The sequence below is a fragment of the Buceros rhinoceros genome, unplaced genomic scaffold (genome assembly GCF_000710305.1).
Source record: "Buceros rhinoceros silvestris isolate BGI_N320 unplaced genomic scaffold, ASM71030v1 scaffold45153, whole genome shotgun sequence".
Taxonomy (NCBI): Eukaryota; Metazoa; Chordata; class Aves; order Bucerotiformes; family Bucerotidae; genus Buceros; species Buceros rhinoceros.
The window spans coordinates 1-1,272 of record NW_010402679.1 but is presented as its reverse complement, the minus strand read 5'-3'; the positions used below and the strand labels follow the sequence as shown (position 1 = coordinate 1,272).

The following is a 1,272-nucleotide window of genomic DNA, read 5'->3' as shown; positions in this document are numbered from 1 at the left end:
TCAGCAGGAGGTGGAGGAATTTGAAACTCGGAGATGCAGTGTTCCCAGCTCAGCTTGTGGTTGGTTGGTAGTCACTCTGTTGCATTCATGCCTATGTTGCATTTATGTATATACTTAAGCCCGCACTAGTCTCACTTGCATACCATAAACTGCGAGGTCTTAGATTAGAAGATTCTTTTAAGGATTCATGTAGCTGCAGTTTTCTGTGTGCCTTTGTTTCAGTATTTTCTTCTAATCCATGAGCACACTAGAAATTGATTCTAAAAGCACAGTTTCAGTGGGAAAAGACTACTACAAACAAGGTTCTGTGTTATTATTTTTAATTCACAGATCTCAAATGTCTTTATAAAGAATCAGTTAGCAATGTTGAATGAGAAATATAACGAGACCTTTCTATTTCAGATCCTATACATTTACTAAGCCATACGCTCCATACAGGATTTTTCGCCACACAGCTACCCCACAAGCGCTACCAGATTTTGTGCTTTCCCCAGTGTATCTGATGAGCCCTTGACACTGAGTGAAATCCACAGTAACTGAATTTAAGTACAGATTCCCAAATCCAGCTCGTTATAAAAAGTTGGTATTCAATATTTTCACATGAAATGCAACCAGAGGTTAATTAATGCGTTTTTTCATGACTTGATATCTTTCAAAATGTCATTCATCCTCTTGAATACATAAAACACAAATTCTGCCCTTTTTTATCTTGAACATAACACTAACTCCTGTAGCAAAAATGGAGCTATGTCAGCATAACAAAACAGAACGTGGAACAGAAATTACTCTACTGAAGGGGACACAAAAACGTGCAATACCAATCAAGTACAGGAATATTCAATACAATTAAAGACTGCTTTTTGTTTTAAGGAAACAGACAACTCTCATGAAGATTTTAAATTATTCTAGTGTAAGTAGTGCGATGGTCTTTGCACTCTATTTCACATGAGCAATATCATTAAAATTAATAATGCATGTGGGGGAAAACAATACGATTTTTTTAAAAAAAGAAAAAATACCAGGTTTAAAGCAGAAAAATACTAGAACTTTAGAAGTCCATAATGGATTTTAGAAGTGTGTGCTTACCAATACAATCCACATTTGCATCCTGCTTATATCCCATGTTGCACTCACATCGGTAACTAGAAAGGGTTGGTATACAACGTCCATTTAAACAAAGGTTGGGATGGTGCTTACAGATGTCTATTGTCTGATTGAGTATTGCTAACAAAAAAGAAACAGAACAGAATCACAGAATCACAGAATCATCAT

At 35.8% G+C, this 1,272-nt stretch overlaps 1 protein-coding gene across 1 annotated transcript in view; it reads right to left on the bottom strand.

Moving 5' to 3' along the window:
- The window catches only part of LOC104490424 (fibrillin-2-like), a gene marked incomplete at both ends in the record, with an annotated part of 10,009 nt that extends 8,785 nt beyond the window's left edge, over nucleotides 1-1,224 (bottom strand). The window contains one exon of the mRNA XM_010132704.1: nucleotides 1,087-1,224. Within this exon, the coding sequence (XP_010131006.1) occupies nucleotides 1,087-1,224 (138 nt within the window). The remainder of the gene's footprint in view (nucleotides 1-1,086) is intronic.
- Nucleotides 1,225-1,272: the final 48 nt, after the last annotated feature.